At 41.3% G+C, this 26,599-nt stretch overlaps 1 protein-coding gene and 1 long non-coding RNA gene across 5 annotated transcripts in view; one reads left to right on the top strand and one right to left on the bottom strand.

The window, feature by feature from the left end:
• Window positions 1-8,953, bottom strand: part of BMP2K (BMP2 inducible kinase) — a 69,486-nt gene extending 60,533 nt beyond the window's left edge. For 2 of the 4 annotated variants that reach the window (XM_064510392.1, XM_026103364.2), the window contains exon 1: window positions 8,244-8,950. In XM_064510392.1, coding sequence (XP_064366462.1) covers window positions 8,244-8,409 — 166 coding nt within the window. In that variant the 5' untranslated portion in view covers window positions 8,410-8,950. Of the gene's footprint in view, window positions 1-8,243 lie in introns of all 4 variants that reach the window. The other 2 variants (XM_064510393.1, XM_026103363.2) reach the window with 2 other exon arrangements.
• A 9-nt stretch (window positions 8,954-8,962) lies between these two features.
• The window catches only part of LOC135328120 (uncharacterized), a 61,172-nt gene continuing 43,535 nt past the window's right edge, over window positions 8,963-26,599 (top strand). Inside the window, exon 1 of the long non-coding RNA XR_010388851.1 lies at window positions 8,963-9,982. This is a non-coding gene — a long non-coding RNA (uncharacterized LOC135328120). The remainder of the gene's footprint in view (window positions 9,983-26,599) is intronic.

Below are 26,599 nucleotides of genomic sequence, written 5' to 3'. Positions count from 1 at the left end.
ACAATGGACATGTGCACATAGAGAGCATGTTCACAGCCCTTCAAGATTCAAGAGGAAAAGAAGGCTGGAGTTAAGCTGCTAGGTAGAGACCAAAGAAAATCACATTCTGTCTCCGGTGTTTACTTTGATTCTCCATCCACAAAACAACTGCAGAAATACTTCCATATGGGTAACATACTAGTTAATGACTGACAGCTCTGGTACTATGGCAACAAAGCACACAGGAATAAACATAGCCTTCGCAGAATCAGTAGTTCCTACATTAATACCAGTCTGAAAGAGAACTATACTTTCACTAGCTAACAAAGGTTTTGCTTCCTATGTTGACATACAAAATCCTGAGATGCAATAAACAACAAGAAAGCAAGCTTTCAGCTGAACCGACCGTAAAAGCACATCAAAAACACAATCCTGCTCAGTTTCTTTTAAAGCCAGGCAACAAACACGTTTTAATCAAAATGCACATGCAAGGGGAAAAAAAGAGAATAGATGGCACATACATTTGTTTAATCTGTCTTTTGTTAAATCTGGCTAAGGAAAGATGATCAAAGATAGTGCATCATATTAATGTGATACTGCTCCAAACCAAGTTGCTTCTCCTACATGACAATTTGACTCTTGGCCACTGTCCCAAGAACTTAGCTCAGAGCTACTAGATTCCAAAGCTCTTGCTCAGTGTTTAACTACTTCTGGGCCTAGAGAGGAAACTAAATTGATAATGCTCTTTAGAGAGAAAATTATTAATTACTTGCACACAGAGAAGTAACATCAATATGTTACATGTTCAGTGCAATGCCAAAACACGTCCTTAGGGGATGCAAAGACTAGTAACTTGACAGTCAGATGAGTATGCGACCACACGTGAATAAGAGCCGAACTTGGTCTTTGCTGCACAATAGATACTTTCACCAGCCTGTAGATATTTCTTAACTTCTTCTGTTAATCTGTCCACCTATGTGAAAAAAGCACCTGACAGCTCTGGGGAGAGGATGAACAACAGTAGAGTCCTAACACTGCACATGAATTAATTGGCACAGTAAGAATAACTTCATGTTCTCCCAGAGCACCATGAAAATTCAACCAAATACACAAGCTACCTGAACACACCAACCAATTGAATTTACAGCTTTTATTTTGTGCTCTGTTACATGAAACCATATTTTACTTGATATAACATGTGAACATCAACATGCAGGTAAGGTAAGGATCACATGCCAAAACCCCAGATACTTCCTGTTTCTTTTTCTTACATACAGACTATAGCTACATCCTGTAAAATGCAAAACATAAATCTTGCTTCATGATGGTATTAGCCTGCGTCAAGCTTGAAAAGCCTGAAGTTGCAAGTGCTAAAGCATATTCGCCCTCTCTTCCATTACCTGGAATTAAAGCTTCTGTCAACACCTCACTGCCTGCTATTCCAAACTTACACTTGATATCAGGCAGCCATGCCGATTACTGAGACTGTGCAAGAGCTTCACAGGTATTATTCTATACTCTTAGCCAACATGAAAAACAAAGTTATAAATCCTCATGTTGCTTTTTTCTCCCTTTACCTGAACTCGAAAAAAACATTTCTGTTGCTCAAATACTAGCACAGCAAAACCATGTCTGAGACAAAACACGAGTGACCTTTAAGACTGCATGTTCAAATAAGTTCAATAGTTGCACTCTGAAAAATCCGCGTGCCCAATCACAACTCAAATTCCAAAACTTATCTTTTACAACAACCTTCCAGCAAAAAAGTGCATAATCCGTCTGAAAGAACAAATCTAACTAGCTTATATAGACTAACAAGAAAATAAAGTTACTGCAGTGAGTAGCAAGCCGCCTGCTACACAACCACTAAACAACTCAAGAACAGCAATAATAAAACATTCTGCTCGCCACATATCAGGAGATTACCATGCTATACAGTCACCTAAGACAGAAGCAGTGATGCTGCACCAGCGGCATCCATACCATCTGCCACAAGAACAGACTCTCAACACTGGGATTCTCATTCTACAGTCTCAGAAGTTGGTCCAAGCCATATTTAAAACACTAAGTATCAAAATCAACAGACCCATCACAATGGCACTTCCCCCTCTTTGCCTGTTCAGAGCAAAGCACAACCAACCAGCCAAATCTCTGCAAGAAGGAGAACAGCAGATGCAGAAGAACAGCACACTTCAGAATCTACAGCAGCTTCCAGAGCTGCAGTTCCCAAAAATAACCTTTCATTCCTTGGTTTCTGAGTGATTAAAGGAAGGTAAGTGAAACAGGGTTTGACAAAGCATTATAGAAGGGCAGGTAGAACCATTTGCATGTCAGAAAGTGAGTCTGCTTGGACTAATTGGACTGCTGTTACTAATATGTACATAAGTTAAAGTTTCAAGACGATTCTAAGTCTAAGACTGATTTTGCAGAACTTAATATGCCTCCTTTCTGAGGGATAAGCGATCCAGTCTTTACCACCCCTGAGATGCCTGTTCACTGTTAACGCTCTTCTTTCTTAGCCAATCGGTTGAAGAAAAAACTCCCATTAAAAGGCATTTTCACTAAAGATTAAACAACAACATGACAATCAGCAAACATACCGCATAAAACCTCACAAAACAGCATTTGGGTTCCTCTCTCCAAGATGGCTAGTTTTCTTAGGGCTGGACTGGAACGGTACAAAAATAAGTGACAAACTGAATAATGAGGATCAATTACTTGCAAGCTCTACCATCCTACTGAAATTTAACATGCAGTCTTTGCAAGAAGCTCATTCCTTTCACAGTTTATCAGTAGGAACTCCAAGACATTGCATCAGTGTGAAGAGGACTACAAGAAAAGAGAATGAGGTTCCAATTTTGTAAGAAAAGACTGGAGGTCTTCACTTATCCTCCAAGTCCCTCTTCTCTGGAAAAAATGCTTTAACTATCATATTAAATAAACGAAGCAAACGTTCTGTCTAATATAAACACTGTCACTAATTAACTTTAAAGCAATCACCACTTGAAAGGCATTTTTCCAGCCTGCCTCGTCCTAGATAGAAAGTTACTTAAAAAACAACAGCTTTCTAAGACAGAGCACTGGAAGGTGCAACATCACACAACACCAAACCTCCCATTTTATGAGCCAGAATAATAATAAAAAAAACAATGTAACTGCTGCTAGTCTTCCCTCCACCTACCCTAGGGCAAAGGAAGAAACACAGCGCAAGCATACTCATGTGTCGTGTTCAACCCCTTCTATCGGAAGTCTCCAGATATGGAAAAGCCAGAGAGCAGCCTACCGCTCTTTCTAATTTCAACGAGCCTACGCATCACTTGACAGTTAGGCTCGGTATTTCTGGGAGTAAGTTGCACAGGGCATTACCCCATTCCTTCCACCCGAGTCTCAAGCATTTCACTTCCCCCTTCACGAGCAATACACTTACTGGTGGGAGAGTTAGGGTAGAAACAACTGTACTGACAGGAGATCAGCGCTTTGTCCAGATACAGCGAGTACAGTCCTTCTCCAAAAGCCAAAGTTTTCAGGAAAAAAAAAACCACCTTCTTGCAATATAATCATGTAACACGATGGTGTTCCTCATCCATAACTAGGGTAAACGCTTGAATCATAGGCAAACAGTAATAACTGGATAATCCTGTGAACTCCAGTTCACTTATCTTATCTGTGGCAAGATTAGCCCTCCCAACATGCAACAAAAAGGACTTATTTCTTGTTTCCAGGGCACTGCTTATTTTCCTAGAAGGTTCTTCACTGAAGAAGGCACTTAGTACTGCCTACTAGCCACATGATGCTTTTATTACAAAGTAAGAGCACCTCATCAGAAGATGCAAAGTCCAATCCTGTTAAGTTCTCTGAAAAGTATAAACTCCAAATGACCTAAGATATATGCTCTAACACTTTCCTCTTTCTTTCGCCTGGGAGATTGAGTCCCAGATCATCGTTTTAAAGGGCCTTCTAGCCTTAAGAACAAGGGGAGGGCTGGATTCTTGCTTCTCTGGTGCAGTACTTCCAAGGGAACAAACATTTAGTGCCTCTACAGGCTGTTCCCCTAAGATCAGAAGTGACTACTGCTTGACATGGAGTTACCCCCTTTTTTTTCTTTTCGGCTGAAAATAGCCCAATTAAGAAATCAGGAAGTGTCCAACTACAGTACTAACTGTCCTGTATAGCAGAAGAACAACCAGCCTGAAGAATCCATTGAAATCGTGGTACTTGAAATACCAGTTTAAAGACATGCAAGACTGAACAAAATTATATTAGCTATACCATAGAAAAAGAAATGCTACACAAGAGATTTTTGTAAGATGCAATTTCACATTCCCCATGACTGCTTTAATCAATTCTAAATAGGTTACACAATAAAGTAATGCTATGCGCATCCTTCCGTGCCCACAAAAACACTCTTGAACTGGGCCAGGAACTAACTTGTGACTTCATTGCATTTCAGGTACAGATCATCTCGCTGTTTCCCACCCCCCCCTTTTTTGAGAAAGCCGTAAGCCCCCTTACTTGTTTTAGCTATGTTCAGTAAAAACATGATTAACCACGTACTAAATTTCAATACACCAGCTAGCATGCCCGCTTCTATCTGCTAAATCTAGTAGTACAAAAACTCCTTGCAATCTGGCAAAATCTTTATTTACTCTATTTAAACACCTCTAAGGCCCCCCCAAGCAAACAAGACCATAAGATAACTAAATCCCAATGTCAAAGTATCTTCCAATGCCTACCCTCGTAGTCGCCAGAAAAAGTAGTTTCAATGCAGTTCTTCCCCGTGAATAATTCATATCTGTTTAAGTCAATCTGAAAAAGTAGTAATATTACCCTAATTTAAAGCCACAATGACCTCCTCCTTACATAAACAAAAAATATTTCACAAAGTTGTTTATTTTTCCTTTAATTTCATTCTTCACAATATTAACTGTTTCGCATTTGACATCTGAAATTGATTAAAGAGGATGTTTCACCCATTTTCACATCCAACGTGCCGCAGTTTCTGAACTAGAAAAGCTTTATCTTTTTTTCAATATTGGAGTTACTATAACTAAAAGAGCTAACACAGGGCCTAGTACATCATCAACAAGTTTGAAAAGACAGACTCGTCCCTGGTTTTGTCAGCTTTAATTTTCCAAACTTCAGTTTCATTGCATATTCACTTGTACAACGAGAAATAAGGCCTTCACTCCACATATGTCAGTCGCTACCCTGCATACTTTTATCAGACTCTTGCTGCTTCCATCTCCTCCACTGAAATAGTTGACAACTCATTTTCTCCATCAGGCCTTACCCCAATTGATTGGTTTTTTACCTATCTCTGAACAGTAAGCCTTAAAAACAAACAGCTCCATCCAACAATATACTGACCCTTGAGTTAAGGCTAAAAAAAAGAATCAAAAGAAGTGTTTAACACAACCAAAAAAATATCTAGGAGCCTAGTAACTGTACAGTTTCAGCTTTTACATTTACTTCAATATAAGAGGATGCAGTTGCATCAGACAATATTATATGTTATTTTTGCAAAAGAACTAGATTACAATACTACATAGTTTTACCTCCAGAATATTGCAATAAAAAAAAAAAAAGACTGTCAAAGATTACAGAGAAGTGTTTTGAGGGCAACATCTATATCAACATGGGACATCTACCAAAGATTCATGACTGTAGCCTAACAGTATAGTCACAACTTAAGCCTTTTGGCACCAGTACTGCAACTTCCTTTGGTTATAGGGAGCTTAAGTCACCTGCAAGACCAGGACCTAGCTTTCTAAGACAATTCAAAAGCCAGATTTTAAATGGGGGTGTGTGCATTTTGGGGCGTTTTTTTCTTTTTTTGGGGGGGGGGGAGGGGGGTACGACAGTTTGTGCCTGACAGACACAAACTGTTTCCCTCCCACCCCCACAGAACGCTAATGATCCAGTTAGTAAACCTAATGGCTAGTAAAATGCACATCCATATCACACCACTGCTAACAGAACACTGTGCATCTATGCCATAATAGGCTTGCAATTAAGTTGCTACATTCATGAACTTACTAAAGATGCTTTGAGTCACACAACCTCAAACTCTGATATGAGCCTCTTAAAATAATAACTCATACACGGTATTTCGACAGCACTGAACACAGAGAGAACTGAGACAAGACTACGTCACTCATAAAAACTGGTTTTCAGTAAAGGAAAACTACCTCAGGCAGAGGAACTAAGAAAAAAAGGGGGAGTTGTTTTGGTTTTTTGTTTTTTTTAAAGGAGGGGAATTATTAAGTAGGGGTAGCATTAACTATTAATATTGATATTTGATAGTAACATTAAACACTAATATTATATCAATAATATTATATTACTTAATATTAATTATTACTAAATACAGGGTAAAACTGACTGTCAAGAAGTAATATCTAGATAAGATGACACTTATTCATTCGTCAACTATTGCGGTCTGGTAAGAGTACAGGGGTCCCAGTAAATAACTTACTAATTTGCACCTTGTTATTGGTCACTTCTGCTGCTCCCTCCACATACAGTTTCTCAACAGTCAGAAAAGTTGCAAGAGTATTGTTCCCTCAGCTCCCCCACTTCCCTACTACTACTATCTTAACTATGTGGTTGTCAACTGTTATTTTATTCTCCTCTTAAGTCTTGTTAGGTCTTCGCTCCTGAATAGTTCTGCTGCTGGCTTTGCAGACTTCTCCCAAGATGCAGTAGATGTACGCTGTTCTTATTCTTAGGAGTTTCATTCATAGTCATCTATATGTAAGACACTAATAAAAGCTATAAAAAACCCCCAGCTATTTCTGCCTCCAAAGAAAGAAAGGTAATTTGCACAACACTCAGCTGCTGGTTGCGAGTTTGTTTCCACAAACTGAAGAAAAAACAAAACAAAAAGAAGGCATCAATAGTAATTCTCTACATAGCATTTCATGAGAAACCACTTTTAATAAGACGCTAAATCAAGCAAAGCAACATGTGATTTTTCTGCTTTCTCCTACACGTGGGGTTTTTTGCGTTATCCCCTCAACTTGTTCAGGCACCGATTTTCATAACTTCTGCAGAAGCCTCTACCCTCTAACCAGCCCTGCAGAGAAAAGACCTTCTGTCAGATTGCAAGGACTTTTAAGGAGCAAGGACTGCTCCCGTAGCCAGCTGCTTACCTGGCTGCCTAACACCAAGCTCAAACCTTGTTTTCAGAAGTCAAAACCAAAATATTCTATTCTAAATATTAAGCATCAGCTCTACTGTATTCCCTAAGCCTCTTCAAAATAGCACTGGAAGATGAAGTACCACCCATACTATTAATATTTAAAATAGAAAATGTATTTGTACATACCTGTTTAAACTGTTAACGGGAACAAAATTTTCATCAGGAAACACACATAAGCAATCAAAGTTTATCATACACTTAGGCATAAATTCATCTGAACAACACACAAAACATTAAAACGACAAAGCTAAATTCCTTTACCCACAACGTCCAAAGCAGTACATAGCAGTACTACAAAATTCGGCGTCTACCAAGTATACAGGACTGGCCCTGTGTTCAGTGACCTAGGAAGTGAATTAAGCTGAATACCTTACAACATCTGCTGCCACTAACTCAGAGATCAACTCTGTGCTGTTGCCTCCACCCAGCAAGACCCAAATATGCCTGTCACCAAGACGCCCCATGACACAGGCTCTGCTGAAGCTGTATAAGGAACAAAGACTAATCAATTCTACAACTGTCTTAATTCATACAACTCTGCCATAAGCCCAAATGAAGGCCCAACAACACAAAGCACATCTAAGATAGGAATCAGAAATCTTCAGCACGCTTCAACGAATTGCTGTTTTCGGCCGAAGTTGTTAGCACTCCGAGCTCACTCGTGACCCAACTACAAATCGACCAGGCTCCAAAAATGAAATTCGTGTTTTTAGCGGCAAAAGCCTTCCACAGGACTACAAGACCCCGCTCCCGGGCTCCGGTTACCGGGCACGCTGTCTCTAACCCCAGCTCCTCGGGCCCCAATGAATCACCCGCCCCACCAACGGCAGGCCCCTCTCTGGCCCCTCTAGTATTGCTCTCCTCGGGCCGAGGAAACTCTGTCGGCCACCTAACGAGCCCCACGCACCAGCCAACAGTTGAAACGACAACAACAAAAAACAACAAAAACCCCTTAACCGGCTTAGAGCGGGTAAGCAGCTATTTAGGGCCTGAAACGGCGAGCCAGCGGCTGGCGGGGGGCCTCTGCCTCCCCCCCCGCCCGGTGCCCCCCCGGCCCCGTTACCTTCGGCCAGCAGCTCCTCGGGGGTGACCTGGTACCGTCCCACGGCGAACACCTTGCCCAGGGCGACGCCGCCGCCGCCCCCGCCGGAGCCGCCGCAAACCGTCCCGCCGCCGCCGCCACCGCCGCCGCTCCCGTCCGACTTGGGCATCCGAGAAAACTTCTTCATGGCGAGCGGCGCCCCGCCGGGCCCCCGCGGGACGGGGCGCCGCAGCGGCGGGGCGCAGGCGGCTGCCCACGAAGGAGCCCCCGCCGGGGGGGGGGGCGGGCGGGCGCGCGCGCGCGCGGCCGGGGGCGACCGTTGCCCGCGGGCGGCCGTTGCCCAACGGCTGCCGGAGGGGGTGTGCGCGTGGCGGGGAGGGGGCTGCCCCGGTTCACATGCCGGCCGCGGCCCCCGCCCCGCTGCTCCTCACCCGCCGGCCCGCCACCGCCGGCTCCCTGCGCCCGCAGCGGCGCCCGCACCGGGAGGCGGAGGGGAAGGAGGAGGAGGAGGAAGGGGGCGGGCAAAACCCCGCCGCGGGGACCGGGCAGGCGCCGAGGGCCGCGCTGCCCCGCGGACGCCGCTCGGACTTCGCTCCCAGCCCTCGCGCGCGCGCAGCCGCCAGCGCCGCCGCCGCCAGCGCCGCCGCCGCCGCGGGGGGCGGGGGAGGCGGGGGGGGAATGGCGCGGGGGGGGAGGCGCGCGCTACGCAGAGCGGCCGCCTCGCTTCGCCTGTGTGTGTGGGGACGAGCGGCGCATGCGCAGCTCTCTGCACCTCACACACGCGTACACTCCCCCCTCCCCGCCGCTTACCCAGCCGCCTGGCCGGAAGTGAGGTTGTCAGGCCCGCGCGAGCACGTGGAGGGGAGGGAGGGGGGAGCGAGGCGCCTCGCGCTGCTTCGCTCCCCCCACCCCGCTCGCCTCGTGGCGACCGTTAGGACTCCGGCGACCGTTAGAGTTCCAACGGCCGCGCGCGCGCCGCCCTCGCCGCGCTGAGGCGACCCTGCCGCTTCGGGGCGTTGAGCGAGGGCGCCCGCTCGCACCCTCCGCTCAAGGAGGCGATTCGGCCCCCGCGGGAAGCCTGGCGTTTTCGCAGAGCTGTTGCAACAACAAGAAGAAAAACAAAAAAAACAGGCGGGAGGCAAACAGAGCCTCTCGCGGTTGGCCCCGGCCACCGTCAGTGCTTCGCTGACACCACTCAGTGCGTTTAAAGGCAGCAGGTGCTCTCGGGAAGGGTGGCTGTGCAGAGGTTTAGCTTCGGACGGTGATGGGAAGGCGTTTTAGACCACTGTGGTGGTAAAAACGGCCCTGAACACCCTGATCAGGCCACCCGACAGGCCTGCGGACCCTCTGAGGTCCACAGACTGCTTCCAGAGGGGAAAGTAATAACTGCAATAACTCCGCTGACATCAAGGTGCATGTAAATTGACAATAGGGAGGCTTCACAGACACACTAATTTAGGAGTTAACTGACTGAAAAACAGCGGTAGAAAACCATGAATCTCGACAGAAGAATGTCAGCTATGCATTCCCTGCTGTGAAATGTACCCTCCATGGACATCTTGCCTACAGACAAGGCAGGTCTGGGAACTCTCCAGCATGAGACTAGTTTCACCTGTGAAATTTCCAAGAAAATAAAAGTTGGATTTGAAGAATGTTTTCTGAGCCACGAGAAGCCCAGTCTTTGCAGTCCCCCGCTCAAGACTGTGGGCTCTGTTGGAAAGCTACAAAGCCACGGCAGCCAGGGTGCTGGTGACTGAAAGGTACGTTATTATTGCCATGCTGCTGGATGTCAAGATGGCCATTTAGGCAATGTTTGGCACAGTTCCCTAGAAACATAATTTGGGAAACACCCTGCATTTCCAAGTAATATCCCAAATTTCTGGCTGAAATTAACATTCAAATTGAAACCAAATTTCAAACTATCCAAAATGTCGAAAGACATCCAGTTTTAGTACTAAAACTAAGCAATTCTATTCATCCAAAAATTGTGAGAGATAAGAGTCATTCAAAAGGTAGCTTGGTTACAAGCCTGTTTTCCTTGGGTATTCCCCTCTATGTGCATGCAAACAATGTAGTCATGCGTCTTTTTTTCCCCTAGAAGATGAAATCATACAATAAAAACAAAAATGATATGGGAGCTGCAGTTGATCTCTCACATGACTAAATGAAGCCACATTTTGGCATCTCTAGTGTGAATTTGAAAATGCAGCCTTTCCAAATGAAGTTCTAAATTTAAGATGGACAGCAATAGCAGCCATCGAGTCAGTAAAACCTCTCGAGAAGTCAGAAGCTTGAAATCTTTGAGTTAATATTTCAATAATCAAATTAGCTTTGACTTAATCGTATTGCCGTACTCCGGGTTCATAACAAAATAACAATGTTTCTGTATTGAAGTGACAAGTTGTCATACGGTGAAAGCATAGATGAAGTTATTTGCATTAGTAGTCCCCTTTCTGCAGTCATTCCCCTCCTTTCAGTAACTGGAGATCAATTTTTCAGGCGCATATAGAGATTCTAATTCACAGTTTTCCTTAGAAGAGAGGTATTTTGACTGCACATGAAAGGAACGGAGTGCTGTGAGGAGAATGGCATGATCAGCAGCATTTTCTTAATGAGGACATTCTTACAGTGCTATATGCCTGAGCTCCTTAGAAATACGCTTTTAATTATGTCTTTGAAAAAAATGGAGCTAGGTTAAAAACACATAAACTTACTGCGAGCGAGCAATAAAGTTTTGCTTGCCCTCAACTAAAACATAATGTATTCTGTAAAAGTTGCTGCAAGAGCGTAGCACTGGCTTTTTGGTTAGTGGATTAGTTTTACTTGTTTTGGGGCTCCCTATCCCCATCTGTTTTTGTGCTGTTCAAGGTGAAAGATGAAATTATTGCTTGAGTTATTTACAGGTCAGACAAAATAAGCACTCTCATTATACTGTGATTAACACTACTAATCTCTGTGTTCACATACGAGATGTAGAGGCCAACTATGAAACCCCTCATTTGGTTCAGGCAAAGTAGGGATGCCTGGGTCTTACACAGTGCAGTAACACCAGCCCATATCTTGCAAGGTGTGCTTGACACAGTTGCAGTATCACAAACAGGCCACAAAGGTCTTCACATTATTTCCAAAAAGAAACAGAAAACACATTTTAAAACCTCAAAAGTAGCGACAAGCCTAGTTGTTTTCTGGGTGGATGCAAAACATTGGATGGTGTGAAGAAAAATCCAGTGACAACAAGCAGAGAACCAGAATCCCGAGGTGAGGAGAAGGAAAAAACAAGAGGGAGGATAGTGCAGAAGCTGGTTCAAAGCCGTTATCATCATTTTTATGTTTTTCTTCGCTATATAATGGTTCTTTCTTAGACCTTCAATTCTAAGGCTTGTGCAAACATAGGAGATATTCAGCTTTCATTACCAAAGAAAGAGCAATAAAGGTCAGTTTCTGCTTTTTATGGCTGTGGAATCAATGGTGAACTTTTACTGCACTAAAGTAGGAAAGAAAGCAAAAAAGTCATGATCACATGCTTTGTATGTCTCCATTAGACTATTGTAGGGTCTTGCTTCATTCTTTCTTTCATTGCCTGGGGTCTAAAATGCTGAGGCTTTTTTCCCTTTTTTCCAAATTGTATAGTGGCACATCCATAATGGAATGTAAATGATTCTGGTTACAGCCTTTATGCAGGATGTAACACCCATTTTGAATCTTCTTTCACAGCTAGTTCCACAAAACAAACCTCAAATTTTTATTTTTTAATACAACAGAAGCTGTATTCCCAGAGGCAAGACAGTGAGAATCACAGATTGTCAGATAATGTATTTTGTGGCTTTGTTAATACAGTGCTGAATCAGAGTACTTGAAATCTGCTCCTGGCCCTTTGCTGTTGGGCAACCTTAAGCATGCTGCTTCATCTCAATATACCAAAAATTTTCCATGCATCTCTCTCTCCTCTTAACTTTTCTCTTCATGCAGTACATAAATTAGTTTCAAATCAGTCCCATGAGGGAAAAAAAACAGCTTCCTGTAAAAATGATAAATGTCCCTTATGGAAAATAGTTGTTAAAGAAAAAGAGAAGTAGAAGCCTTTCCCTGCATAAATATTATTTTGAAAATGCCCCTCGCTGTCCCTGGACAAACACTTTTGATGTAATTACCAGGCTGGAATGTTAGAAGCTAAAGAAAAAAATCTAATTTTTCAGAAATCTGTTCTTTCTGTACTAAAACTCTTTTTCTGTTTATGAGGGTCACTCTTTTAATTATTCTTTACCTTCATTTAAGGCAAACAGATTTGTCTTTGTATTATAGACTCGCAAGTGTTCAGCAGCTCTTGCAGTAAAACTTTTTTGTCCTTATGCAAGTATGTGAGGGTTATTCTATCTTATAATAACTCAGTCAGCCTAAACAAGGCATTACCAGAGAGAAAGTTATATTAATAAGCACTTTTATTTTTTCCCCTCTTCTTATCTCATCATTGTTTCATGTTTGCTTTCCTTCTGGTCCTGTGGGAGCCGTGAGAAACAGCATTTACACAGAGAAGTAGCCGTACAATCTTCCTGTCTTAATAAATATTGTTTCTTCATTTCATGCTGCTGACCCTGATGGAGTCTGTTTTAGACACAGTTACTAAAACCAAACAAAATGTTTATGATGAGCTAAAAGCCAGGAAAACCCCAGGAGACAACTGTTTTGAGTTTGGTTTTGTTTTTTTCCTAGGATCAAGTTATAGCTCAGCTCACTGTCTCAGAGACAGCAGTGGTAATGAAAGGGTTCTTTTTGTTTGCTTAATTCTATATACAAAGTATTAGAAAGACTTTGGTATGTTGTGAAACGTTGGCATGGGAAAAAACAAAGAGCGGGACTGAAATCACTTAGTACAGCAGGATGGCACAAATCAACTACAGAGTCAGTGCCTTGTCTGATCTTTGTTTTGACCCGGTGAATAGAGGCAAATGTTGGTCTGTCTCAGTTTGCGCCATCTATTCTAAGCAGGAAATAAACAAAAGAAGTTGTGGAAAACAAATACTTTACTGATTTTTGATATTAAAATGAAAAAGAACCGGAGAGGGAGCTGATAAAGATCTACGCGGTACAAATGAATTGCTGAATTCAGCTTCGGTGACACTGGGTGCAACTCTCATTGACACTGAGGTCAACAGTCATCGATTGCAATGTGAGATTTGTTCATTTGTACTAGAGATGGGTTTTGGACCAAATAGAATATAAATTACTAGTTGATGTGACAACCCATAGCCAGATGAGAACAGCAAGGGAAATGGGGGAAAACATAATGGCAGATGTGTCTGCAAGAGTCCTAAATAGAAATCGTGGAGGAAGGAATAAGACAGAGGCTATAAAGGGCTCAGAATTGCTTGCATCTTGGCCTGGTAAATTGCTTCTTGTTAATAATATTCCGTATCTTTTTTGGAAAACAACAGTCTCTTATGTCTGTCCTGATGACTGGGATTCTGTAGCGTGGCTCTGGCTCTTGCTTCATTTGATAACAGAACACATTCCTGCTGGCTTTATAAGAGTGTTTTCAGTTCATCAGTGTAACTTTTTCCTACCTTCTTTGATCCAGGTTCCTGGTTATTCCCAGCTCACCAGCTGTTTAGTTTATTTCCTTCTCGCTTACAACCATAACCTGATTTCACGTTTCCTTGAAGAACTTAAATAATTGCATTCCTAACGATATGCACTAAGTTTGGCTTATAGGCGCACTGTGCTATGCGTAGCCCTTTGAGGTTCAGTCATCATGCTAATCCATTTAATGAGTAAGTCTTTGAAAATGACTTCTCTTCCTTCACCACCTTATGCATGTAACTGAAACATTTTTTCTTAAAGCTTAAAATTCTTAAGCTGTGGTACATGTTTTGGAAAGGGCCTGCTGATAGTCCCTGGATATCTGGCTGGTGACACATTGTTCTCCTCCCTGAGAGTTAAACTTTATTACAAGAAAACTGAAATGCCTAAATTCCAAGGCTAACGCTACTCTGCTGCGTAGCTCTCTGTTGTGTCTACAACTGCTACGAAGATAAACAGAAGGGGAAAAGGTGTGTACAGTTGGGAAGGGAAGCTGGCTTCTCTCTACTAATATATCATTCACAGTAGGGAAAAATATGTCTCCCAACTATGTCTGATTTAAAAAACACAGACACAAGGACTGTAGAGGGGGTCTTTACTGGTGGAAGCTGTTATAAGACTGCTGGCCTCAGGCCATGAAATCAAGACAGTTATGACCATGAGTCACATATGCACACTATATTATTTCGTTTCTAATGAAGAAATCTAAATACAATAACACACTCCAATGAAGCATTACGTTAAGAGTTGAAAAAGGAGGGCAGATCGTCTTAGCTAGAGCTTTTGCTCTCGTTTTTATTAACCCATCTATTTTTCCAGGTATGTTTTAAAAGTCTGTGCTACCTACAAAGCATTAAGAGTCTTAGGGTTCTTTTTTTTTCCGCAATGAGGAAAAAAACAGGCACAGAATACCCAGCAGAACTGGATGCCAAGGTTTTCACTCTAGAAGAGGGGAGTCTAGATTCGAACCTGTGCCTGGCTCAGCTAGGAACTCCAAAGTGCACCACCCACACCACAGCTAAGCCATCTGTCCAGAAGTATCACTGTACCTGGCCGTACTGAGCCTCTTGAGCCCCATGTACCCACTGGGTTATCCGAGTGCAGCCCTCACTGCTGATATCTTGTGCTGGTGGAAAGGAGCTGGATTTTCTGACTCCCTCGGCCCAGGAAGATGCAGGCTATCAGAGGCCACTCAAGCAATATGCCTCAGTCCCTGTGATAGATGCCCACCAAGCCTGGTCGTGTCCCTGTCTAGAGCCGGAAGGAAAAAGAACTTCTGACAAGCCACCATTATCTGCCATCTGGGAGCCTGCTAGGAGGTCTCTCTCCCTCTTTTCTCTAAGGGACATTGTGTCCGTCCCATGGCTCTTGGTCGGAAGATTGCTTTCATACGTAGCTTTTACATCCAGGCACTGGGCCATAATGCTTTAAAGTCTCTTCTGCTATCTCGTTTGACCTTAGAAAACTTTGATTACAAGACTTCTGTCAAACTGATATCATCCGAGAGAAAGCTTTAGTTTGGACAATATGTTATTTGCTATTGCAAAGATCATCTGGTCTGAAAATTCCTGCCCACCAGTGTCTATAGTGAATAATGAGCGTAACCACCAGGGAGAAAAAGGTTAATACAAACTATAAAATTATCACTAGCTGTGCATAATACATCTATATGAATCTATCAATCATAAACGGCAAGTCTGAGTGCCTTCTTAATTTGAGCAGCATACAAATTAGAATATAGCTGCCTTCACTTAGGTATTTTTGAGGTGTAATACATTATTCAATGTCACACAAGAAAATCCATGTGCCACTGAGACCTACCAGAGGCACTAATATGCCCAAAGCTACTTGTAGCAGTAAAAAGTCATGGAAAGGCTACAGCACTTGAGGTACAAGAGCTAATTTTATTTCAGATCACGTTCTTTTTACTCTATTTGCAGATATGTTTTGCTTCTACATTTGTTATGTGAAATGTACAATGGACTTTTATTCCCCATGTATTTTCTGAGTATTAGAACACTGCACAAATATCACTGGTCATCAGTCCCTATGCTAAAAATACTTACTTTTTTATATGGTGTTGTAAGCTTGAAGGGAAGGAAAATGTCCTTGGAACTTAGAGCCTGGGGAAAAGGAGTGTCTTTCGGGTAATAACTGAACAGTCTGTGTGCTGATGCACTCTTAAATATTGAAGTGGTGTAACTACAATCACTACAGCTGTCATTTCTGGCTCACTCATACCAGTAAAAACCCACATATAAATACAATTACTTGCTTATAAGTTGCTTAATTTTGGTATAGGTTATTTCAGCTTGCAAGCTGTTACCTAAAAGTGCATTTCAAACAGTACGGAGATCTGAACTCTAGTTTTACTTTTGCCAGGTTAGATAGAACATTACGACTTTTGCAAGTCCTTTATCCAACAGCATTTACATCCACGCTCAGGAAAGGGAACAATCTAATGTTATGGCAGTTGAAGTTACATACCTCAACAAAAGTAGAAGGAGGAATATAGAACTGCTGCTAGATTATGCCACGTCTGGGTGGGTACAGAAAAACAGAAATGTAATCATTATTCCTAATTTTGCAGTATTCTTTCCTGAAATATATTTGGTTGCCCATTGTTCCACTATGCAAAGAGATGGAGATGGAGCTGTGACATATGCTAATGACTGCTATTTCATGCTCCACAGCCCAACTGCATATTATACAGGATACATAAGTCATTGGCATGAGATGGGAATATTTTTCTCTTCTGGAAAGTGGAGAAGGTTACTAGAGGAAGAGCTATGTAAGATCTGGTTTTAAATAATATGGTGAAAGTAGCTGTAAATCTAGACATGAAGGTGTTTCAGATAAAAGCAATCACAAAACCATGAAGTTCATTATGTAAAAAAAGTACTAGCAATAACAAAGCAAAGGTAAGGGATTTCAGAAAACTTAAGTAATTAAGTGTTACGATACTTGTGGACAGGTCCTTGGGATAGTAATCTAAGGAATAAAAAAGTGCAGAACTAAAGATTTCTGAAACATACGGCATTACAGACTAAGCAGCAAAATATTCTGACATAGTGAAAAGAGAGGCAGTTTAGTAAGGAAACAATATAAGAACATGAGATAGAAACATATTAAAGAGGCATATAAACATGTGGAAGGCTGCCACTGCCAGTTTGAGAGACCATTGGAACTAGGGCACTGCAGTAGTCTTCCCCAGAGTGGATTTTATTCAAGATTACTGTTAATTACTCGGATAGTGGAAAAGCGTGCGCTTCCAGACTGTGTGTATGACTCAAAACCCGAGAAGAGTTACAAGTAGTTTGGAGGGGAGAATCTGGAATCAGAGAGATCTTTATAAATAGAGAATTGGTCTGAAATCAACAAGATAAAATTCAGTAAACATAAGTGCAATAACTAAATGCAGGAGGAAAAAGTCAAACTCAAATACAAAATGAGAAATATCTGGCAAAGCAGCAGGACTGCCAGAAAGAATCTGAGGGCCACAGCAGCTCACAATCTGAACAGAAATTGACAGTAGAGTAGCACTGGAAAAAGGCAAACTCCAGCACGTATTAAGAGAAATGACATCTGTAGGACGTCACGGCAATTAATTTGCTGAGACTTCGTCTGGAGTACCATATCCAGTTTTGGGTACCGCGCATTAAGACACGTTACTTAGGTTAAAGGAGTCAAATTCTCTTGGAGAGCAGAAGAGGAAAAAAGAGAGAGTCACTTTTCCAGGTTGAAAATGTTGTTACTTAGATAAAGTTGATCAGTTTTTCTCGGTGTTTACAACTGGGAAGACAAGAAGAATTTGGTTCAATTTGCAACAAAGAAAATTAAAACTAGATAGTAGAAAAAGCTTCCTTATTATAAGGGTAATGAAGCAGTAGAAGAAAAGTAATTAAGCCCAGTATTGTTATTAAAAACTCTGTAGAAACTCTTTAAGCTTTTTATTTTTTTAAGAGTAAATAGACAAGTATCAGTTTAGAACAGATTAAACTCAAGTTGTAAATACACATGATACTAGGTAGAGCCTGGTGACAGATGATCTGAGTAGATTCTTTTCTACCCTACATTTCTACATATACACTGGGAACAAAATTTCTCCAATTTATTGTAGCAACCTGACAAAGACATGAAAGAACTTAAGAACCAAAAGTTCCAGCCTGCAATGTGCTGCCTGCTTTCATTTATCCTTATGTTCCTATATACTTGGTTGTACTGGCCTTCAAACTGCTGTAAATTTGACTTTTCTGTACCAACTAAGGAAGTCATTCATTTTTAAATTGAACGTTAGTGAGAAAAGCAATATAGGTTTACATTCAGAATACATGAAAACCAGCTTTAACTGCAGAAGGAAAAGGGACTTGCGTAACAGAAAAAACAACATACGCCCATAAATATAGATTGGTGGCAGAATATGTTTGGAAGGACTAGTTGTGAGTTAAACTCAGAAAAAGCATTAAATGTTTCAAGCTCACATTTTAAACTGGCTAGGAAGTTGAAAGATGATTGAAACAATCCGACTGGCTTTCAGGACTTAAAATTCTTTTCAGGGCTTGCACTGGCTTTCCCATGCCAAAAAGATTGCGTAATCCATTAGAAGAATCCTTTCTCTATTTTTGCCTTGTGTTTTTTTCAACTCATAATTTCAATAAAAATTTCTCTGCAGGATCTTGGGCCATCAGTTCCTTCCAGCCTTTTATTAGTCTCTATGAAATACCTACACCTCGCCATCATTGTTTAACTGGGGTGTCACTGAATGATAGTAATGCTTTCAATCTTTACAAAGGCTGGTGAATTAAGACTTCCAGTGTCCTTGAGAGGAGATAAGTAACAGCAGTTCAGTGAACCGTGAACAAAACCTGGGCACTCCCGCCGTAAACACAGTTACTGCCGTCAAGAGCCAAGAGAAACAAAAAGGCATGAGCACTTCAGATTGCAACTACCAGAGCCTGGCTTTCCAGCAGCAAGTGATTCATCACTCCCGAGTGATTCCTAGTCACCCCTGTAGACCTTCAAACAGACCAGGCACAAGTTTAAAACATTTAAATTCTGTGTTTATTTTTGCCACCTAAATCTTAAGAGTGGAATTGTCAAAAGCTACTCAGCATTATGACAGTTTCTGTGATATCGATATTCCCGACATTCTGCATCATGAACTTTATCCATCCCTAATTTATTTTGTCCACAGTCATCATGCTGTTGTGATCACGTGCCCAAATGAGGGATCCGACAAGAAGATGCTGACCAGCTTAGAAAGTTCTTAACAATTATAACCTGTAATGGTATGTTCCAACTAGGGCATAAAGGGAATACTCTGCTCTCTGCACTAAGTTTAGTAAACCAAATGGCAAGATTGGCTTCCATTGGTTACAAGTCCTCTCATCAGCATGAATGGGGAGCTGGAAAGTGGGAGAAGGGAGTAGATTCAGTATTGGCTACATTCCTAAACACGCACATACACATACATACACACACACACACACTTAGAAGCATCAGCACTAAGAGGCAATTAAGGGAGAAGTGAGAAAGGCTTGGCACAGCTACATATCCCATGTGAGCAAGGACAAACTCTTAAACTCATGTTTGGTCTTTAGCTTGTTTTGGGGGGCAGCCCAACTATGCACTGTAGCAAATCCAGGTTTTACTATCATGTCTAGCAATAACCGGGTCTTTTTACGTAATACAAGTTAGGTGATGTTTCAAAAATTACCGGTACCAAGCATAAGCACAGACAGTGCTCTATCGCATAAACATCCAGACAGGAAGAGCATAGAGACCAGAACAACAGATTAATACATCAGATTCTGGATTCTTTCAAGATGTAGCATTCAAAATATTTTGCTTTTTAAAAATGCTGTGCAGATAAGAAATAGAAAACATGTAGATTTTCTACCAACCCCCTCTTCCCTACCTATTTCAAAGGCTTTAGCTACAGGTTTTGATATCCATATTTTGTTGCACGGGTGTTCCATGTTTTAGAAGTAGTGTTCACTTAGAAATGCCATTGATGTGAGTGGGAGCTGCAGAGTCTTGACGCCTTTGCAACCAAGGCCATGTTCCTCCAGCTGCTGAGATAAGGAGGAACAAGGAGTATGTCCTTAATTATGACAATAGTTTACCTCTACTGTGTTAGGTCCTTAGAGCTTCAGTACGTGCCTGTCCTGTATGCTGTACAAACGCAAAAGTGAACTGAGTTTAATCTTCATTTTAAAGGCAATCCCAGAGACATTGTTTTGGCCAGTAAAATGAAGAGCAGTTTGCACATAAGAAAAACAAGTGAACCAACGTAGTAGGCAGAAAAGTCAAAGCTTATGACATTCCAAGTCAAAACTAGCCTTCGCAGTACTTTGAAGAGCGCTGCAGTGGTTGTCAGTGATACAGGTTATCTTCTTTGTCCAGTTGGGAAAGAAGAAGAAAAGTTATATTGGACCTGATGGAGGATTCTGCACAGGACCAAACCGAGATGACATTCAGCTGTTCAAATGTAGTTCTCTGTTGCCACTGAAGACTCCCTGGAGTATCTCAGAGCTACTGTGAGGGCCAAGTCTACAACAAAATGATGTGACAGATCCAGGAGCCTGAAAGAACACTTGCCACCGGTGCAGCGATTGAGTTTTAGGGACTCAAAGCCACACCCATGTAGCAACAGTGGTTTTGAGACAAGGTTAATTAAATCCCTGCAGTCTGCAGACCGCAAAATCAGTTTCTGGACTGATTTAGTTCAGTCAATGCACTTCATATTCATAGGCATAGCCTTTATTCAAACTCTTTCTGAAGCAATTCATGTGTGATCAAGAGAATGTTTCCCCATTCCCTGCAAGCAGTGGGTATACCCAGAGACTAGCACAGCATTCATGTTTCTTTACAGTTAGCCTGTCCTATAGCATTCAAACCCAATCATCTAGAAAATACATAAGGAAAATGCCACATCCAAAACTAAAGCAACAGCATCCATGATATCTGAGGCAGCTGATATCTGTTAGTATTACTATAATAAAGCCCATGAAAGTCTCTGTGCGTGCAGAAAGTTAGTAAAGACTGCACTAGGAGGTGTTGCTAAGACTAAGACCATGACACCAGTAAGTAGAATAATGAATAACAAGAAAATTATGTATGTTGTGTTTATAAGAATAAGAAGCTAGGCAATTAAACCAAAAAGCAGACAGTTGAAACTGGTTGTGCAAAAATATAGACATACATATACACACACTATCAGATATGTATATCATACATATATTATGTATACATATAACACAGGACCAACCTGTAGAACTCTGCTGCTAAGATTACAGAAACTAAGAGCTTAACTACATTCAAAGGAGATGTCTAGCTTGGTATTAAGAAAAGTCACAATTATATCAAGCAGCTTCATCTACTAAGCATGGAAGTTAAGACCCCTCATTCATAACTATCTCCAGATAGTAGAAGTGTCTTTATATATTATTTTCATATGTGTTTACTTGCTTTTTTATATCCTCCTTTGAAACATCAGGTATGGTCCGCTACCAAAATCCAGATGAATCATTTGACAAGTACTGTGTTATCTTTCATAAAGCAATATTGGAATATTTAGATAAACAGCTGTTTTCAGAGCACATATTTGTGTGTGCAACCATTTTTTAAAGTAATGAAATGTAAACATTTTTCAAAGGAAAGGTCAATTTATTTAAGAAGAAAACCCATGTCTTTGAGGGTGTATCTTCTGCTGTGAGAAACAGAAAACATTGTTTTCCTGGCTTTATTACATTAGATACAGTTTGAGAAATGACAAAAAAAATCCACAGTTGTGCTTCATTTGGTTTGGATGCATCAATGCAGTAAATATTGTTTCCGAAAGCATTTTTGACCCCACTGTCCCTATGAAGCCAGACATTACATTTCAGTTAATAACTCTGAAATAGCTGGAGCGGGGAAAACCACTACACGTTGTGGCCCATGAAAACAAAAGCTTCCAGCTTCCACTGCTTCTCTGTCACAGAGAAAGAAAGTGGCTGCTTACTGACAGTTTCATCTACACTTCAATATCTACAGTGAAAATGACACTACAAAAGAAGGCATCAGCAACCTTGTCAATGACTGAATGTAGACTCTTTTACAGTCAGTGCCTTAAGACACTTATGGTTCAAGTGCCTTTTAAGGTCTAGATCCAGCTAACACACTGAGGAACTCCTCTGGCCCCTGAGGAATCAGGAACTGGGAGAGGCGGAGTAGTTAAAGATCATAAGGCAGAGGTTGCAAAACCACGAAGAGTAGCTGAGCACAGCTTCCCTCCTGTGCCTTTGACACCTTGAATAAAATAGACAACTGCCCACAGCTAAAATGTGAGAACTATTTAGCATTAATGCCACGGATTTCTTGATTTTAGGGTGCTGCACCGCCCTTGTATAGTATAAAGTTAGCTCCTCGGAAGCAGCTTTCTATTTGTGGAATGACATGAACTCAGCTTTTTGACAGTGGGGAGGGTGTGATATAACAAGTGATTAACTTAAACAGTTCTGTGTACACAGTGAACATGTACACATTTAGGAAGGTTAAAACTCAGTTGCAGTTTGCACCGGAAACAAGTCTGTGTACACTACACCTGCATAACAGAGAAGCATTAAAGACAGTTAATTGGAGCACATGTTATTTTCCTTTTAACTACTTGAGAGTCAAAGCTACATTCTGTTATCAAATAAAAATCATTGCTCCTCCAAAATCTAAAAGCAAATAACATTATTTGGAGACAAAAAGTCAGATACGTAGTCTTTGCTATTAAAAAAAAAAGAATTAACACCACTGAGCAGTGTGACACATGACTGAGATGGTTTGCTTTATTATTTGAAGAAGCATTTGTCCCTGAGCTTAGTCCTGGATTATCACATCAAACCAGTATTTGGATTCATCTGCATTATTTAGGCATGGAGATGGGAGCAAGCTTAGCCTTCAAAGGCAATCTGTACCCTTTCTGGTATAAAGCTTATCCTCTAGAGCATCCATCAGCTCTGCTGACCACGTGTATTTGGAAGTTTTGAGATGCTTTAACACAGAAATGCTGAATGTAGCTGTTCTGGAAGACACCAGAAGAGAAAACCATGATGCTGACTGAGGAACACAGGTAACAGTGCGGTCTCTCCCCACCACGAGGGCCAGAGCACATACTATACTCAACCATCACAGTGAGCCACAGGACACGTTCCCTTCCCACCCTGCCACGCCAGTCTCCTAGTATCACCGAGACAGAAAAGGGGGAACTGAACATGTGAGGAAGGGTTAGGACCAAATGGTTTCTAAATTCGATTCCCACAGCTAAAGCGAATAAGGTAAAAATCAGAGAACAAAGAATATCAGCCTGACAAACAACCACCACAGTATCCTAATCTAATGGGAACATGAATCTTCTGCTGAATCGTGCTCTACAGTTCTACCCTGAAAGTGCTTTGTCTTTGCAAAAAGGCATGTGCAACATCATTAAAGCAGGATACAAGCTTGCCTGTCATTGATGAAGTGGAGAAAGAATGGCTTGACCTTCTTTGAAGTACAGAACACACAGCATATATAAGAGGGTAGAATAAATTGCCCAATATATCGTAGATGAGAAATAATGTCATATTATTAAAGGCACAAAGGAACAGGTTTAAGGGGGCAGAGCCAACTGAGCACTATCATTTCTTGGCTTTTTTTTCTGGCTGGCTTACATAATTGTATATTGCATGAACCTATGGGAATGTCACTACCAAATTTATCATAATTCATGAAGTAAATGTCAGTATTGAATTCACTTAAAAAAAAAAGAGAGAGGATGAGCTTCAGCCATCCTTACCCTGAAACTCAACCCTTGCTCCATCAACACCATCCACCTCAACAATAGCTTGTGTAAGCCTCTACTTTTAAATGACAGAAAGTTGAGAAGGTTTTAAGTCTGCATAAGGCAGACAAATGTGCAGTGTTATTTTACAACAGAAATTACTACTAGTCCTCCTAGGAACCATTTATACTTTGAAGAATGAAGACTGATGGCTCTGGTGATTTTGTTTCAGCTACTATCAATGCACAAGCAAGTTTGTTTTACCATTTTTTGTTTTGTTTCCATGATTGCTATCATAATAACAGGCAAAGCACCCTTTGCCCAACCAAGCTTACAATGATTAAACCAGGCGCTACATCTCAAAGTTCCTCTTTTCCCCCATTGCCTGAAGTGGAGAATTAAGCCCTGTTCACAAATATAATTCTAGTCATTTGTTTTGTAACCTCATACAGCAGACAATGTTAGGCAACTACAGAAAAAAAATGCACAAAAGTACAAAGAGCAGCTTAATACTATAGTAAGCAATTAAAACAGCTCCCTCTTGGTTTATCCTTCTCACAGCACAGTACAGTGTTTTTTTCATTCCCCAGTAAACATCTCTATATTCTGAAAGGAAAATTAAACCTTTGTTAGTGTTTAGGAATCAGGCAGCTGGATCAAGTAGACAAAGATTGCATTTCTTCGTTTGTTTCCTGTTTAAAATATGATAAGACTTAATGTTTGCCTTTTAACTATTACAAGATTTGTGTTCTAATAAATTCATTTTCAGTTCACAGAAGTTAATTGTGCATACACCACACACATATAAGACTTCCAAGTACTTTTAGATTTAGGATTCTTAATACTTTCAAAAACACAGGGTTCCTCTCCCCCCCCCCCCCCCGACAAACACACAATGTAAAGGGGACAGAATATATCACATTAAGAGAAAAAGAATATTTTTATAGAAAATGCATGGTACAACATGGAAGCTGAACAAATGAGATCCACCTTCCTTCTTCATTCCCCCTCCTACCCTAATACAGGAAATAAAATGCTCAGGTTCCCCCACAAGTATCACATTAGTTCAAAGTAATTCAAATAGGAATTCCTTTAACAAAGGGGAATGAAATATGCTAGACATGTATGCAAGAATTCTACCCTGACCATATTTGAGTCATTCTTAGAGACCCAAACTAGCTTGCTGTAGCTTGTCAAACATCCCCTGTTTATTTTTCCCTCTCCTTTCGTTTCCATCTTGCAGTCTCTGCCCTTGTTTGGTGAACTCCTCTGAAGGAACGTAATTTCTCAAATACTGGGAAAGCACATAGCATTTGAGAGTCATTCTGTGAATGAAAACCAGAAAGCAACAGCCCGAGTTAAAAGTAAAAAGGATTGTGGTGTTATCAGAGCTAATAATTCCACAACTTACACTGAGCTGACTGAAAAAAATGAAGTTACATGAACTAAAAGTGTGGGATGAAACAAGAAAACACAGGTGGGAATTGTGCTCGTGAAGCACAGTTTGCCTTTCAGAGAGCAGACAAGGTTGCAGTCTTATTTCTCAGTACTCTTTTTTGAGAAAACCAGTGCTCAGGAGGAGATAGGGAAGAGCAACCCCTACACATTGGAGGGGTGCTGGAAGTGATCCAGGTGGATAGATGAGCCATCTCCCAGCCAAAACCTGCTGCCCCGAGAGACTAAAGTCTAGATCCTGTTTTTTGGTCAATACTGCTTTTAGACACACATACAACAGATCCCACTGACTGTCTATTGGGAGACCAGTACTAAGATATACTAGAAGGAAAACTTGAATATCTTCCCTGCTCCAGGGTCAACCTTCCCAGCGATGGCATGCATTGATATTGCTGACCTCTAAACCCCACTGTCATGGGTTTTACAGGTTGATCTCAGCTATTTCTAACAAAGCTAATCAAACATATATGGTGCCATAAACCAGCATGTGGCTGTGGAACAGTTACATAGGTTTGCACCAGGAGCTAATCTGCCTTGTTATTTCTAAATTTGATAACGTACAAATTCCCATACCCTCCTGCAGCACAGCTGTCTGCCTGATTTGTCAGTGAACTCCAGTCGGGAAAGCAAAGCCACGGTTGTATTTTCAGGACATTTCACATGCTGATGCAAGCCTAAACTTGATTCCCTCAACTCAGGTTGGGTGGAGAGGGAGCAACCACATTACAAAAACACACCCATAGATAAATCCTTGATGTGTGTTGATTTTTACATAATGTTTTCTTAAAAGAGATCGACAATACAGCATTAGCAGGTTTCTAACAAACTCCTCTCAAGTCTGTGTCTACCCGCTGTGCCCAAGGGCATGCTGAGACAGTTGCTTCACACAAACCCTGCAGCACTGAAATGAAGTTGGCTTTCAGCAGGGCACATGGAAAGGAAAAACAGAGCCAAGAATAGGCTCACTTGCTACAGAGATGAGTTGCTGAAATTAGATATAATGCTAGTCAGGAAGAGACAGATAACCAAATTGCTCTAACTTCCTTCTATGGCTTCCGAGTTATGAGCCCCACAAGTTTACTCCACCTCTGTTTCTTTATAAAATTTCTAGCAAGGAAGACTTTTTTTGTATTTTGCGTCACAAGACTGAGTCCCAAAGAAGCTATTACAGTGTAAGAACTGAGTTTACTTAGCCTACACAGATATCTTTGTAAATACATACTTACCAAAATAACCTGATTTCAACAGCTTAAAAAAAAAAGTTGTTTATTCCACAAGAGATGAACCAAACCATTCTCCGCACTCTGATGTCCTTTCTAGAACTGGATTCCTTCCATACTGCCTTCTCATCTGAACTCATTTGTTTTAAGTGGTATGTTTTCATGTAGATCTCCCTACCACCTCATCAACCTCAGTCAACGAGAGTATTCACGTCCCTTATGGGATAGCACAGTGGAATATTTTAAGTGTGCTATGACACTGAATCTCTTCTGTAATATTTTGGTCCAAGATTTCCTGGGCTATTTAATTTCAGCTTTATAAAAATGGAGTG

The sequence above is a fragment of the Dromaius novaehollandiae genome, chromosome 4 (assembly GCF_036370855.1).
Source record: "Dromaius novaehollandiae isolate bDroNov1 chromosome 4, bDroNov1.hap1, whole genome shotgun sequence".
Lineage (NCBI taxonomy): Eukaryota > Metazoa > Chordata > Aves > Casuariiformes > Dromaiidae > Dromaius > Dromaius novaehollandiae.
Note: the sequence above shows the minus strand (reverse complement) of the source record. Positions and strands in the feature narration are given on the sequence as shown.